Genomic DNA, 13,225 nt, shown 5'->3' on the forward strand with positions numbered 1-13,225 from the left:
GTGGCTGTGTTGAGCTATGCACCAGGAGCATTTTGTGCTGAAGCCAAAATTCAAACCAGACTGTGGTACATCCTAAGATTTTGGCACATTCCACAAACGTGGCATTAACATCACCAAGCTATTACAGGAGCAAAGCAGTGACAATTTCTTTTTCATTTACCAGCTAAATCTGCTGGGAATTACACCGAGCGAGCAAGCTCTGGAGCTTCCTCCCTTCAGCTGCAAGCAGTGGACACTCCTCAGGAGAGGCACTGCAAGGAAAATGTCCTTTTAATAGGCTCTGGCTTCAGCTGGTTCCAGCCAGCTGTGGCATTATGTAAACAGAGTCCCACCATCAGTGAAGAATAGCCAGAATCCAGGGGTTAGAGAAAACATTTCAATAGTGAGGCAAAACTTAAAATACAATAAATATTAATCAGGGGCATATGCCAAGCCTGGGGAAATGCCCCCACCCCTAAGCAACCACTTGAATAGAGTCTGAATTGCCTTGGGAAATGTCCCCACACCCCTAAGCAACTGCTTTAATATAGCCTGAAATAGGCTAAATCTGGGTTCAGCCTTCCTAGCCTGGTGTTGGTTTCCCTGTGTCCCTCTTCCAATATAGGCAGTGGATCCCACAGTGGAGACATCATCACCTTGGCATCACTTGTGAAGAAAAGAGTTACAAAGTCAGTTCAGAGTGCAGCTGCAAACAGCATCCTAGCGTGGTTTGGGTTGGAAGAGATCTTAAAGATCATCCAGTTGCAACCCCTTGCCATGGGCAGGGACATCTGCCACTAGCCCAAGTTACTCAAGACCTCATCCAGCCTGGCCTTGAACACCTCCAGGGAGGGGACATCCACAGCTTCCTTGGGCAACCTGTTCCCATGTCTCATCACCTTCACTGTAAAGAATTTCTTCCTGCATCTATTCATCACGTGGGGAAGGCAGAGTAGAGTATCCATGGGCTTGCAGAGCACCCATAACAGAAACTGTAAAGTGACAGAGGGATTGCTCCCAGCTCAGCATATAATTACTATTAAAGATCATTAATAACTATATTATTAAAGGTATCTCATCAAGAGAGTTAGATTTGTAACCACAAACAGGTGTGAGACTAAACCAGGAAAAGCTCCAAGTAAAATCTACACAGGGAACACTTCCCACCCCACCTTACAACAGAGCTACAGAGCCTCTGATACAGACCATGCACCAGCTCTGGAGCTGCCAAGTAGCCTCACACCCTGTGTCCCTCATTTTTGGTCTGATGAAGCTGTTCTTTGAGGTGATGGGAGGCTGAAGGCAAAATTTCAGAGCAGCAGAGGAGGGTGGTTCCTCTTGCTATTGATTTCAGCTGAAACAGGTTGTGTAATTTTGAGGCAAAGGGTGGCCTCGAGGTGGGTTAAGCCTCTCTCCTCCACTGAAACAAAGCAGTGCTACAAGGATGCCTGTGACCTCTTCGTTCCCAGGTTGATGGTAAGAATGAATCCTGCTACTTTGGGCATTATTCTTTGGGTTGCTGAAATTTAAACAGGCTTCTGCTGACAGATTTTCCCCCAACTAATGAAGTAACTTCTTTGCTAATGAAATCCAGGCCTCCAGAAAGGAGATTTCAGTGATGGCGAGGGGTTGGAGGAAGCTTGACACAGCTCCAGCTCCACCAGTGTACATGAGCCAGCACAGATCTCAGGTGCTACCCAAGGGCTGGAGGAGAACTCCCTCCCAAGGAGGTTCCTCCATCCATGAAACATAGAATCATAAAATCACAGAGCATAGATCATAGAATCACAGATTCCTTTCAGTTGGGAAAGCCCCTGCCACCGGCCAGCACCAGGGCACAGCCCTTGCTGGGACACTCTTGGTTTGGGACAGGGAGAGTGCAATCCAACAGGGCAAGCCCGAGGAAAATAAAGAACATAAAAGCCTTCCCCATCATCCCTTTAGCAATTGATCAGCACTGAGATCTCTTCTTGGGCTGCTCTTCTCCAGGCTGAAGAGGTCTCTCAGCTTCTCCTCATAAGAGAGATGCTTGAGTCTCCTCAGCATTTTTGTAGTCTCCTCTGGATTATCTCCAATAGTTCCGTGTCACTCTTGAACTGAGGAGCCCAGAATGGGAGACAATATTACAGATGTGTCCTCACCAGGGCAGAGTAGATGGGTAGGAGAACCTGGGTAGGAGAACCTCCCTTGACCTGCTGACCACATTCTTCTTCATGCACTCCAGGGAACCATTGGCCTTCTTGGCCAGGAGGGCACATTGCTGGGTCAACGAGGAGGGCAGGTCCTACCCCAGGCAGATGAATATAGAAAAAATTGGAGGGGGAAGAGGAAATGCAGCTCCCCTCTCACTGCTGCCTTCATCCTCAGCCCGGGGGCTGCACTACAGGTGAGGGGGCGCTAACTGGGACATGGAGACAGCATCAGAATTATCCACAGCAGGGCCGAGGGATCGGGATGGGGCTGGGTGGAGTGTCCCCGGGAAGCCTCCTCCTGAAATGCCTGAGGCAGGGGCTCGGTTTGGTTGGGGGGAAGCGCACGACCGGTGCCAGATGAGCAGTCCCTGCGTGGAGGTGACCCCTCGGGAGACAGCAAGGACGCAGGGTGGAGGGGCTCAAAGCCACATCCCCAGGGGGCACCAGTGTGGCTGGGGTGGGGGGAGGGACCCAGGGCAGCACCATCCCAGAGCAGGAGAGGAAAAATGAAACAAATCATGCAGCAGAAATGGATACCGGGTCTGAGCAAGATGTTTGTGGAGAGATAGGGAGGACAGGAAACGCTTTTTGAAGTTTGCAAGTTCTTCAAAGTTGATTTTCAGTACCACATTTCTCCCAAACACCCCTTCCGAGGGCATCTCAGCTCGCTTCAGTCCAACAGGATCCTTTGGAAATACGGAAGAAAAAAAAAATAAAAATGTGCCTGGGGGTAATTGTTACTGATCATAAAGTAGCTTTTGGGGCAGGGGCTGTTAAGCTTTTTTCATATTTAGCTTAAGTTTTCATGCCCTGCTCCACGTAACAGCAAGACAGCTTGACCTGTGATCATTAGCAGGAGTGTCTCCACTAAGATAAGGGCTAAAAGTTACTGACCTCTGACTCCACTGGGAAAATGAATATAAATCATCTCCTTCCATTTATGCCAAAAACAATAAAACTGAAATGAGTGTGTGGTCAAGAGAAGCGTCTGTGTGTGTGTCCCTCCTCTGGAGCATCTATTTTAAAAATCCACAAATAGAGTGCCAAAAATCCTTTGAAAGAGTTACTGACAAAGACGTGCAGTCCTTGTGGTGCTGGAGTGCTCTGATTTTGCGATGTTTCTGTCATTATCTAATCGCTTAGATCTGAGAGCTGCTATCCCAGGGTCTCTTAACTATTTCCTGGGTGTAGTTAAAGAATCGGCTCTCTCCTCGTCCCGGTCCTAATGACATTAGCAAAAGAGCAGGAATGAAGTACCTAGAGCATGGCTTGAATCTTGGAGGTTAAGATCTAGATCAGTTAAAACATATTAATTGCTTCTGAATGGTCTCAACGAGCATTTGCCATCTATATTTATGTCAATAAAGCCTTGATGAGGGCACGGATGGAAATTCACATCACACTCCAATTCACCAGAGGGTACACGAGTGCCTGTGTCTGGTCTCTTCAAAAAGCGGTCTGGGTGTGCAGGAGCCTGAGCACCCTCAGAGCTGTGTCCCTTTCCCCGAGGGAAAGGCATCCCGTGGGAAACCATGTGGCGCTGGTGCGCTCCCTTCAGCCTGCGGGTCCTTGCGAGGTCGGGTCCTGGCGTACCGCCGGCACAGAGCCGGGGAAGGGGGTGTGCGTGTGGCGTGTCTGTCTGTCCGTTCCTAACACCAGGCTGATGTGGGGGTTCTTACACAATCTTGGAAATGACTCCGGTGGTTAATTCGCTAATAGTTACCTTCTTACAATACCGTCAGGAAAGCAGTGTGTAAACTGCTTATGCTTGAGAAGGTTTTTCTCTCTGCGTAAGAAAAGGCTACTTTATTTCTGACGAGGGGGTTAGTAAAGGCATCCAAATTCATTAAAAAAAAAAAAAAAAAATCTTAGAGTACGCCAGAATGTGCCGGAGGAGAAACTGGATCAGACTTATCTTACAGGGAAGTGACCCGGTGGGGTTTTGATTTCTTCTCCCCCATCCCTGTTTTGATTTACACAGTTCTCTCCACCCCCCAGCCCTTTCTCCGCACGCACACACACTGCACTGCACGCTGCAGAATGTGCCTGCTCACACAAGTTTTCTGCTACATGGACTTGGAAACCTGTCTGTTAAACGCTTTGTTTTCACTCAACCTTTCTTCGGAGGTCCCATTTTGTTGTGCGTCTTTTCCGATCCGATCGGGCTGCAGCACCCCTTTATTCAGTTTGCCCAATTTTCTCTGTTTTCCAGAGTATTCTCACGCAAGAATGGATACATTCTGTGGAGGAGGTCTCTCGGCCCTCTTCCTCGGTGACCCGACCAGCGGTGCCGCCGAGCCGCTCCGTTCTCCGCTTCACATACGGCATGGGGAGGATACAAGGGATCCCCCCGCCTCGCACCTCCCGGGGCTCAGCCACTCCGCTCGCAGGTGTCCCCAAGGCAGCACTCTCGCTGTTGTAAACCCTTCTCCGACGGCGGAGTAACTGCGGTGGGGTCAGCCCGTGGCGGTGCCTTCTCTTTATGACTTAAACAGCACCGTGTGCCCCCCAACCCGGGACCGAACAGCCTCAGTGGGGTGTGGTGGTGGCCTCGCTGCACCCACGGCGAGTGACAGCGGGTAGGAAGACCACGAATTTATCTGCAGTGGGCTGCCTTGCTCTGTCCCTGCAGCAGGGCAGTGCAGCTCTCATCTCCGCTGTCAGAAATAGAGGATTTTGAGGAAAGAAATCAAGGTTTATGTCTCTGAAACGACCCCCAAATCCTCCCATCATTCGGGAACTGCCTCTTGAGATCTGCTGGGTAATGTGCCCTGACCCCACGCCAGTCACTCCGTAGTGCGGGGACTTTCCCCGCTGTCGGTACAACTTGGCAAGCTGAATAATCGCCTTCCGTGCTCTGCTCCTTCCACACCTTGGGCTTTATCTGCCGTGACATTCACATATCAAAAATCTACACAGGGGCTCGTCGAGTCCAAGCTCCCCGGGCTCCTGCCACTGCTGGAACCGGGACGGGCGCTGACACCCACCGGGAAGCAGTCTGAGTCGCAGTACAGCGCGAGAGCTGCCGCCTTCACCGGGGCTGTGCGGGCTTGGTCAGGGGATGCTCGCCTTCCCTGCTCTAAATTAGCGGAATGTATCCTACTGATTTCTTTGTTTTTCCCAACCCGAGGGTGTTACAAAGGACATTCCCTGCGGCTCATGGTGACAAATAACTCGTGAGCTACCTGACTGCGTTAGCCCAGTTGTTGCCCATATGTCTAAACACCCTGCGAGAGACGCCAGGGGCGTTTAGATAGAGAATTACCTCAAATGAAAACCAGAAGGAAGATGTTGGGTGTTTTCTTTTTTTTTTCTTTCTCTTCTTCTAAACCCACTTTACACCTGATGGCAGTAAGGCACAGGAAAGATTTTTTGACAAAGCGATGGTTTAAACAACATAACAGGGGAGTGGAGAGGAGGGATTATTATTTTTTCATTCTTTCTCTCTTTCTTTCCTTTTCTTTTTCTCTTTCCTTCCTTCTTTCCTCTTTTCTATCCTTCTTTTTCTATCCTTCCTTCCTTTTTCTCTTTCCTTCTTTCGTTCCCCCTTCCTTCTTTCCACACCTTCACTGAATGACTCGCGTTTCTGTTTGTTTAACAACGGGTCGCCTCGGTAAACAAGACAATCAAAAGAACATTTGAGGCTAGGTGGATCTATTTCTCTGCTGCTCGTAGACGCCTGGACACCCAGAGGATTTGTTGAACGCCTCTCCTTCCATCCTTCCTTTATTTACCCAAATGAACACAGGGAAAGCTGTTAACCGAAGGGAGATTTAAGGTGATAAGCAGCAAAGCTGCAGCCCTCCATAGAGCAAAACGGACATTGCGCTTCCAAGGGTATTTTAGTGGTTTGAGATTTTTTTTCCCCATATTTTGTTTCGAAAACCTAGATCATTTCTTCTTCCTTGAAATATCCCGACGGTTGCATCGCCAGTACAATCTCGTTTTAAGCAACTGTTTTAGCCGAAGTCTCTCACCGAGTGGTTTGACAACATTTTCAGGCTTTTGAGGGTCTCTTATGGTTTTAGGGAATACTCCACCACCCCGCCAGGCGTTCTCTTTCTGCTCCAACTACTCTTTTTAGGAGCCAACAGTTTCAGGAGCTGCTTCTATTGGGTTTTTTGGTTGGCTGGGGCTTTTTTTTTACCAGGGGACTAGGGACATGAGGAGTAGTCCCACTCTCCGTGAATGAAAGACCCTACTACAGCACCACCTCGTTCTACATCGACTTTGCAGGCAGTTTTGAAGTATCTCTTCAATCTCTTCTGTTGCAGAAGGATTGAGTTTGGGGTAATTTTTGCTCTTTTTTTGTCTGTTTGAAAGATTGATTGTGGGGATTTTTTTTCAGAGAGTAGCAAGAAGATTTGTTAATTTTTTTCTTCTCCCTCCTCCTCCCCCCGACACTCTGACAGTTGGCTCACGCTGTCCCACAGAGCATCACCTCTGGGCTGAACCGTACCCCCTAAAAGGAGGGGTGGAAGGGTGTGACAGGGGACGCGGCTGCAGCTTATTTCTCCCAAGAGCGACCACTTTCTTGGGGAGGGGTTTTGGGGGCTGATAATTTCCTTCGGGAGTTTGGGCGGGAGGGGGAATAAAACAGCCGATCCTCACAACCCACAATCCCCAGGGGAGCCCGGAGACTCGCTTGGATGGCGATGGCCCCAAAAACCCCAAATAAATAACAATAAAGTGGAGCAGGCCGGTATGCACCGAGGGGAGCGAGAAGGGACATCGCGACCCCTCCCCTCGGGGAAAGAGAGAGAAAGAGGGGCGGGGGCTGTGCCCGGCCTGCCGTGACGTCATGGTGCCTCCACCAATAAGCTTCCGTGCACTGGGTGGTGGTAGCCAACGGGAAGCGAGGTGGGTCCGTGAGTGGCATTAAGGGAGGGCTTGGCCGGAGGGGCTACGATGAGGGGGGGTGGCTAGGGGAGAAATGAAGTTGTGCTAAAAGGGCTTTTAGCCATCAAGAAGTTATTAGGCATTTCTCAGCCGCAAATTAGGGAATCTTCATTAATACCGAGCGCGCCCCCCACCGCCACCAGCCCCCCCCGCCCCCCCCACCCCCGTTATGCGAGAGAGGGAGAGCCTGGGAGCCGATAAAGAGGCTGGAGAGGCGGCAATGTCTGTCTGCCATTGGTGTCAGGAGCAGTGACAGGCGCAAACTTTTCCCCGTGCCATTAATGAGCCAATTAAAGAGTTGGGCTCCTCACCCCGGGAGAACTCTCCGCAGGCTGCCGGGCTCAGGGACTCAAGGTAGGTACAAACCAGCAGATCACAACCCACCCACAAACTGCCAGCCTCAGCGAGGAGCCTCAGGGATGCGGGGTAGCAAGGCCGGTGGAAAAAAATAAAGAGGAAAAAGATATAATTTGGTTGGAAAAAATGCGATGTTATGGGGGGGATTTAGGGTTTTGGGGTAAGGGTGAGCAGAGCGTGGCTCTCCTGATTGAGGTGCAGCTGGGGTAGGCAGGACACCACTAACCCACCCCTCTTCGATTCCAGGTGGAGAGTGAGGGAAGCAGACTAGAGAAGGATAAAATTAAAAAGGAAAACAAAAATAAAAAGGGGGGGGGGGGGGGAGAAGAGAGAGAGAAAGAATAAAAGGCCCAAAACAAGCAAAAACGGAGAGAGCGAGAGAAAAGAAAGAGGGGGGGGAAAATAGAAAGACGGGGGGGGGAAAGGAAACAAAGAAAGTGGGGGGGAAGGAAGAAAGGGGAGAAAAAAACAAAAGAAAGGAAACAAAACAGACAAAAAAAAAAAAGGGAAGCATAACAAACAAATTAAAAAGGAAGCGAAAAAATAAGTGAGGAGGGGAGGGGGAAAGGGGGGGAAAAATAAAGAAAAAGCAGAACTATTCCGGGATGGGAAACGCTTGCCCCGATGCGGGACCGGGGAGATCCGAGCCCGGGGGAGTGCGGCGCGGAGGGGCCGGCGCAACCCCGGCAGCACTGAGCCGGTAACTTCTCCGCCTCTGCCGGGAGCCAGGGGCTGGTTTCCTTCTGGCCCATGCAGTCCACACCTGGGCTAGGGGGTATGAGGACTGTGGGAGGAGGGTGCGGGGTAGACTGCTCCGAGCTGCGCCGGACGGGAAAAGAGACTTTTGGGGGGTTGTTTGGTTTTTTCTTTTTTTTTTTTTTTTTCTTTCTTCTCTGGTGGGAGCAAACACAACCTACCCCTGCCGGAGCCTTGGCTGCTGGTTATTATTTCCCGCAGCTCCTCGATGTGTCTCGGCTCAGGACTTGCTGTTGTCTTCACAGAGGCTCCCGGGAAGTCACCCAGCGCCCTTGGAAGCAGCGTTTCGGGGCTCGGATTGACAGCGGATCACGGGAAGAAACGGGATTATGATGAGGCTCTGCCGAGGAGCTTTGCTGCCCGCCATGAGTAGGAAAAAAAGGCCAGAAACACCTCATTTGGTTGCTGTGTGGTGCCGCAAGCTTCTAGCTTTTTAATTTTAGATATATTTTTTTCCTGCAATTGCTTGGAGTTTCTGAGCTGCATTGGATAAATGCCTTTTTCCGTCCGATTGACTCTGCTTTCAGAGAATCACCTTTAATTTTTTGTTTTTTAAAGAACACCTCTCTGGTCTTCAGTTTTTGTTTACATTCTACACAGCTGAACGGCGTGAGAGCAATGGCCGTGCTCAGAACCACAGCCTGATGCTCCGGAGAGATGAAGCGCAGCTGAAAGTTTCCCTTTCACCTTTGGATGAATCTCTGGAGTTTAAATCGTAAGAAGAAAGGGGGGAAAAAAACATCATGAAAGAGAAGTCTAAAAATGCCGCCCGGACTAGACGGGAGAAAGAAAACAGCGAATTTTATGAACTGGCTAAATTACTACCCCTGCCCTCCGCTATCACCTCTCAGCTGGACAAAGCATCCATAATCAGACTTACCACCAGCTATTTAAAAATGAGGGTGGTTTTTCCAGAAGGTAGGTGGGAATGCTTGCCGGCCTCTATTTCCATTCCGATTTAGGTGTTTCTTGTCGTTTTTACTTAAAAAACCCAGAGGTAAATGGCGTGGAGTGGTGTGCTTGGAGGCAGGGCGCTCTCCGCTCTCACTTTTTTCAGGCGTAAATACTTTGCCGGCAGGTTTGGTTGGGGACTTAAGGTGCTTTTGTCAACACTTGAAGGCACTGAGCCTTGCTAAAGCAAATAAGGCTTTTCTTTCCCCCCAGTCTCCCCCAGTAAGATGTGCTTCCCCCGCCAAGCGCGTGTGTGGAGAAAGAGGGGGCGATTCACCCTTATTTATAGTCAGGCTAAGGGGGGAGTTAATATATGGGTAAATATTTACATAAGTCTATGCAAAGTCCTCAAGGCTTAGTTCAAGTATGGAGCGAAGGTGCGGTGTACAGGTAGGGCACACGCTTGCCCACACACACAGCCTAAATAAATACAACATGAAACCGCATCGCCAATGCCGTGGGGCTCGCCCTGAGCATCACTGGGGCGGTTTGGGGGCCTTAAGCGTCCTCGGAAAATTTTACCAGTCGCTTTGTACTGCGCAAATCAGTCTGGGCCTGATTCTCTTCCATGGTCAGTCAACTTGGTATTGACTTCCACGGTCCTGTCTGTCTAGCAATAGTAGTGTCGTACAGGGTGACCTGCTTTGGAGCAGAATTAGGATTTAAAGTCACCGTCTTGGCACCTCTAGAGTGGCTGCCAACAAAACCAAAACAGCACAGAAAGTTAAGAGAGACAGGATAAAGTTCTCCCGCGTTCTCACTTTGTTGATTTTATAAAAGAGAGAGGAGGAAAACGTAGGGAAACAAACAAAGCATCAAACCCACTTCGTGAATATTTGATTTAGGTCAATTCGATTGAGAGAGGAAAGAAAAAGGACTAAAAGCTTTTTTTGTCCCCCACTCCTCCAGTAAAGTTTAAAAAAAAAAAAAAAAAAAAAAGCCGTGTCTTTTGTTGGAAGGTGTTCAGATAAGAAAGTAACAGAGCCACATCCCTCTGTGCTTCCCGTGTCTGTACCTTGAGTTGATCGGTCTGCCTGTCTCTGTTTTACAAATCAAGAGTGGCCACAATGACCTGGGTTTGTTTTGCGTTGGCTTTGGGACGGTTTGATCCTTCATTTGGGTTTGTTGTTGTTTTTTGGTTTTGTTTTTCAACCTGATTAAGCCTGGTAACTGCTGGTCCTGATTCTATTTTTTAATGTTCCTAATTCTACTTTTAAAAAGTGTATTATGCAACCAGAGACTCATTTGGACTTGAGGTACCCACCGTGGTCACGTATAAACGTTTATATTTAAAGTCCACAGCAGTGATTTCTAGTCTAGTGCATCTTGCAATAGTTTATTTAAACAATCTTCCATACCTCCCAGTCACATAGAACCAAAAAAAGGGACAAATGAATCCTGTAGAAAAATAATAATAATTAAAGCTCATCAAGCCACTTCACTGCGCTCTGCCACCCTGAAGATCATTATGCAGGACAGTTTCAAAAGAGACCGAGTTGTCCTTTATATTGTCAGCGCATACTTTATAAAAACAAAGCTATCGCAAACTCTGATGCCCGTGATGTTCCTAAAAGGATTATTAGCAATGATTTGTCAACTCCTGCGGTCTCAGTGGGCTACCTTTCTGCGTGATTTCCAGCAGGTCTCGTCAATTACTGCTGCCTATGTAGCGGGTTGTTTGATCAGAAGAAGCATATGGTGTTGCTTGTAGGCTGTGAGTAATCACGAGAAGAGAAGAATAGCTGATCCCCGTTTCTCGGTGGCCGCTCTGGATGTTTGAATGCCCTGGGGAACCCTGCGGCCAAGTGTGCCAGGGCCGGGGCCGCTGCCGCCCGCCGCCGATGCTAATTCGAGCGCGGAGACCGAGGGGGCGGCTGAGACTTAGCGGCCTCATTAAAGCCAAACTGCAAATTAAACAGAAAGGCAGCGAGCAGGCACCAAAAGGGCTCGACTCTCCCAAGCTTGCTGCCGCCCCAGCCCTCGGGGCCGCGCACCCTGCGTAGGGCCGTGGCCCTACCGGGATCCTCTTCCTACGCACCTCCGAGGTACAGAAGGAGGAGGGGAGAGCACCCCGGCCTGGTACCGGATCTACGAGTTCCCCGATGTCGCGATTAATCACGACCGACTCGCCCACGAGAGGCCTCCCGGTGCTGCGGCCGTGCGGGACCCGAGCCCAACGCCCCTCTCCGCAACCTCGGGGAGCGGCGGGGGTTCCGGGAGCGGGGCTGGGGGGCCCGGTGCAGATGTCCTTGTGCGTCGGCTCTTTGGGGTTGTTCCCAAGAAGGGGGAACGGGGACGACCCTGGTCCCTCTGTGGCCCCAGCCAGGAAAAAAAAAAAAAAAAAAAAGAAAAAAAGAGTCATTGCTTCGCTAGAAAGGGAGGGCAGGTAGCGGCAGCCGGGGAAATTGTGTCCCAAAAGGAAAAGCCGGTCTGAAAGGCAGGGTAGTGATGCTGGATAGATTTACTGGAGGGAGGGTTGGGGGAGGGAGGGGGGGTGTCCGTTTGCTTGTTTTTCTCTGGGGAGGAAAGCAATACGAGCATGGTGACAGGCTACACGATTTGGGCATAGAGCTGGAGGTGGGCAGCAGGAGGCTCGGGAGCACGGCAGTGTCCTGTCATGCACTCAAAGAGATGCTGAAGGAGCCAGGAGAGAGAAGCGTGGTTGTCCTTCCAGTGTTTAACTCATATCCCCCCTTCCCGGCACCAGAGCGAATTTCCAGCTGCCCGGAGAGGGTCTGCACGGGGGGCTGCTTGTGAGTGGTCACGGACAGGAAGGTCTACATGCGGGGCGGAGGACTGGGGGACAGGCAGAAAGAATTAGGGCGCCTTTCTCTGTGTACTTTTATTTTTATGTCTGAAGGGTTCATCTGAGAGAGAGGAGGTCGGTAGATTCCGGGTTCGGTTTGGAAACAACAGAGTTTTCTAGGAGTAAAATGGCAGGAGAGCCACACACACAATAATCTTGGTACCGTGTCAATCTCACATCCAGAAATCTAAACACAAATCAGAGCCGCCAAATAAAATGGACAAACCGAGCAGAGACTTTCTTTTTTTCCCCAGCGAGCTCCTTCTCTTAACTGCTGTGTAATACTTACAAGCTGTTGAACTGCCTGGGTCGTTCTCTCTACCCCTGATTTCATTTTACTGGGTCCCCAGAAGATTAAACTTGTCAAGGGCAGAAAGTGTTGAGCGGCTTAGGTAGCTTGCATTATTTCAATGCTAAACCTCTTCTGTCTCAGGAGGAGAAAACCTAGCAGACAGCTTTCAGAAAGGCTGAAGATTGCTGAGGACAGTAAAGAAGATATTATTTTTATTTTTTTTTTCTAAAGCAGAACTTCCTGATAAATTCATTCTTGAGTTAATGTTAATTTTAAAAAAATCCTACCATTGCAATTTAACATTAAATAATTAATATCAAGAAACGTAGCCTAAAAGAAAACTTAAAAAAACAATCTGTAAATAAATCTCTGAGATGTCAAAGAGCTTCCTTCAAAAACGATGTGGTCGCTAGCGAGGTAATTCTTGCCTGACCCTCGCCAGTATCCAGAATGAAGGGAAGGGGAAATAAAACAACCCCAAGCTCACCCTCCCCTCCCCCCACAAACAACAACAAAGCAAAACCCAAAACAAAATACAAACAAACAAAAACCAAAACCAAGCCAACAAACAAAAACCCCAAAGTGGCACAATAAGTAGATTTTTTTGGTGTGTGGGTTTGTTTTGGGTTTTGTTGTTGTTCTTGGTATTTGGTTGTTGGAGTTTTTTTTTTTTTCCTGTGGGTTTGGGTTTTTTGAGGGGTTGGGTTTTTTTGGCTTTGGGGTTTTTTTTTGGTAGTTTTTCTGGTGTTTCCTTTTTTATTTGGTTTTTTTTCTTGGTTGGTTGGATTTTGCCAGTTTCCCCCCTTTTTTTCATTTTTTACTTAGGAATATTTTAAGGGTCCTATTCCCTTTCTGTGAACAGAGAGGGGAACAGGAGGGTTCCTAGTCCCTGTCCTAGTGGGGATGGATCATTTCGGCACGGAGAAGGGTTTGATTTTTTTCGAGACAAAAGCAGAGGATTCTCCGTTTACATAAACTTTGCCGAATCAGGAT

At 49.1% G+C, this 13,225-nt stretch overlaps 1 protein-coding gene across 1 annotated transcript in view; it reads left to right on the forward strand.

Annotated features, from left to right (window-relative positions):
- The first annotated feature begins 8,926 nt into the window (after positions 1–8,926).
- The window catches only part of SIM1 (SIM bHLH transcription factor 1), a 42,878-nt gene continuing 38,579 nt past the window's right edge, over positions 8,927–13,225 (forward strand). Inside the window, exon 1 of the mRNA XM_054393108.1 lies at positions 8,927–9,101. Coding sequence (XP_054249083.1) covers positions 8,927–9,101 — 175 coding nt within the window. The remainder of the gene's footprint in view (positions 9,102–13,225) is intronic.

Source organism: Indicator indicator, chromosome 27 (genome assembly GCF_027791375.1).
Source record: "Indicator indicator isolate 239-I01 chromosome 27, UM_Iind_1.1, whole genome shotgun sequence".
Lineage (NCBI taxonomy): Eukaryota > Metazoa > Chordata > Aves > Piciformes > Indicatoridae > Indicator > Indicator indicator.